Here is a 2110-nt window from a genome sequence, read left to right on the forward strand (position 1 = left end):
TGAATTACTTAATTAGTAGTTAAAAAATTTAGTACTACCCACAAATTTGATCTTTGAAAATATAAATTTATAAAAATTAGCAAAATTTCGTATTTTTCTTAAAAAAACACCATCCGCCCAAATCAGTTACTAATTCCAACTATTGAAATTCCAGGTGTCATTTTTCTAGTCGTGGGTTCCTATTCTATTTCCGGTAAATGTCACTCAAATTCTCAAATCAAATGAAAATGTAACAATTAATTGAGGAATAAAACTTTGAATCCAAAATTTTCCACCTGAATCAATTGAAAATTTTATAGTTGATGAATGAATTAATTGAAACTTTGGTCATCGAAATTCATCACAAAGAGAGCTCAATTATATCTAAAAACCAAAAAAAAAAAGTATACACAAATCATAAAAGAAGAAGATCATAATAATCATATAAGCTTGAACCTTTCATCAAGCCAATCAATTACTAATTCACATTCACTATCAATTTAAAAATAAAAAAAAAACATTTAAAAAAAAAAAAAAATTCACCACCACCACCGCCGCCGCCGCCGTTGCCGTTAATTACACTACGCATCTCCTCTTCACCTCCGCCCTCCGGAAAAACGACTCGATCTTGTCCTCGGCCACGGCCTCGTAGAAGTCGAGCTCGTAGAGCCTCCTCTTGCACGCGAGGAGGCTCCCCCGCCTCGGCTTCCTCGGCGCCGGCGGGCAGCTCACCACCGCCGGAATCCGGTGCTCCGCCGACTTCGGCGTGCAGCACTCGCTGATTTTGTCGGAATCTTGAGAAATTGGCGGCGCCGCCGCTGCCTTCGTGATTGGGACGGCTCTGATCTCGAGATCTGCAGACATCGTTGCGCGAGCCAGGGGGGCTGATGGGGGGGCCAAGAGAGAGAGAAGGAAAAAAGAGGGAAAGGAGATTTATGAATGTGAAAAAAAAAATGAGATGGTTTGTTGAAATGTGAAATTTATTGGTGTATATATGTATAGTAGGGGGGTGGGGTGGGGTGGGTGAGGTGGGGGGGGAGGCGTGGGGGGTAAGGTAATTGAGTGAGGAAAAATGTGGGGTGGGATTTCTTTATTCTTACACAAAGATGAGAAGAACTTTTGTAACATGTCTATGTCAAGAGATAGAATTTGCTTTTGGAGAAGATGCATCTCTATCTTGGGCTATTGCTTTTTAATCTCAGCATCATCTTCAAACTCACAGTTTTGTTTGTATGTAACCACTTTTTGTTATTTGCTTTTTCCAATGGTCACATGGAATTTGGGGTTTTACAATTTATGAAAAGTGGTTTTGGATTCTTTTTTGCTTTAGTTAGTTTTGTTGTTTTGGCTGCATAATTTTGTTTGGGATGAGAACGACGCGTTTTGGCTCCGGATAATGGATTCAAGACGGTTTAACGGTGTGGTCGTGTGGGGATTTGTCGATATGGTTTTATGTGTCGGGTTTTGCTAGGGGAGTTTTGTGTGGGGCGGTTTAACGGTGCGATCGTGTGGAGATTTGGATCTGGATTTGTGTTTATCGGGTGTTTTGGGATAATGTGGGACCGTTTATTCATTTTTTTGGATTGTAGGTTGTTTCGTGCGTGAATTTGCGGTGATTTTGCGGGTTTAGAGGTTGAATTTATTGTTAATAAAGGAATTTTTGTTTGTTTTTTCCATTTGTTTGTTGTTGTTTTAATATCTGCATTCTACGGGATGAGATAAATGTCTTTTGTTGCCGGAAGACGATTGTGGGATTTTGTTTATTCTAATTTATGTGTCGGGTTTCGCTTGGGGAATTTTGTGTGACAGTTTAACAGTGTGAACGTGTGAGGATTTGGATCGAGATCTGTGTTTATCGACGTATTTGAGATAACGTGGGCCATCTCTCACTTTTTTTCTTTTTCATTATTGGTTGTTTGGCACATAAAATTTATGGTTGGTTTGCTATTTTTAAGGCTAAATTTGCCATTCTTGAAAAGATTTTTTGTTGTTTTCTTTTTCTCATGATTTGTTTCCTATTTTGATAATACACTTTTTAATGGGATGAGATCGATCCCTTTGGGTCAGAAAAAATAGTCGTGAGATTCTCTGTTACAATTTCGTGACGAGTTTTGTTAGGGGAATATTATTT

The 2110-nt window shown here is 38.8% G+C and overlaps 1 protein-coding gene across 1 annotated transcript; it reads right to left on the reverse strand.

Moving 5' to 3' along the window:
- Nucleotides 1-397: 397 nt before the first annotated feature.
- LOC125201727 (cyclin-dependent protein kinase inhibitor SMR2) lies at nucleotides 398-924 on the reverse strand. Its single transcript, XM_048099959.1, has one exon. The coding sequence runs from the start codon at nucleotides 841-843 to the stop codon at nucleotides 556-558; it is 288 nt and encodes a 95-aa protein (XP_047955916.1). The 5' UTR covers nucleotides 844-924; the 3' UTR covers nucleotides 398-555.
- Between the last annotated feature and the right edge of the window lie 1186 nt (nucleotides 925-2110).

The sequence above is a fragment of the Salvia hispanica genome, chromosome 1 (assembly GCF_023119035.1).
Source record: "Salvia hispanica cultivar TCC Black 2014 chromosome 1, UniMelb_Shisp_WGS_1.0, whole genome shotgun sequence".
NCBI lineage: Eukaryota > Viridiplantae > Streptophyta > Magnoliopsida > Lamiales > Lamiaceae > Salvia > Salvia hispanica.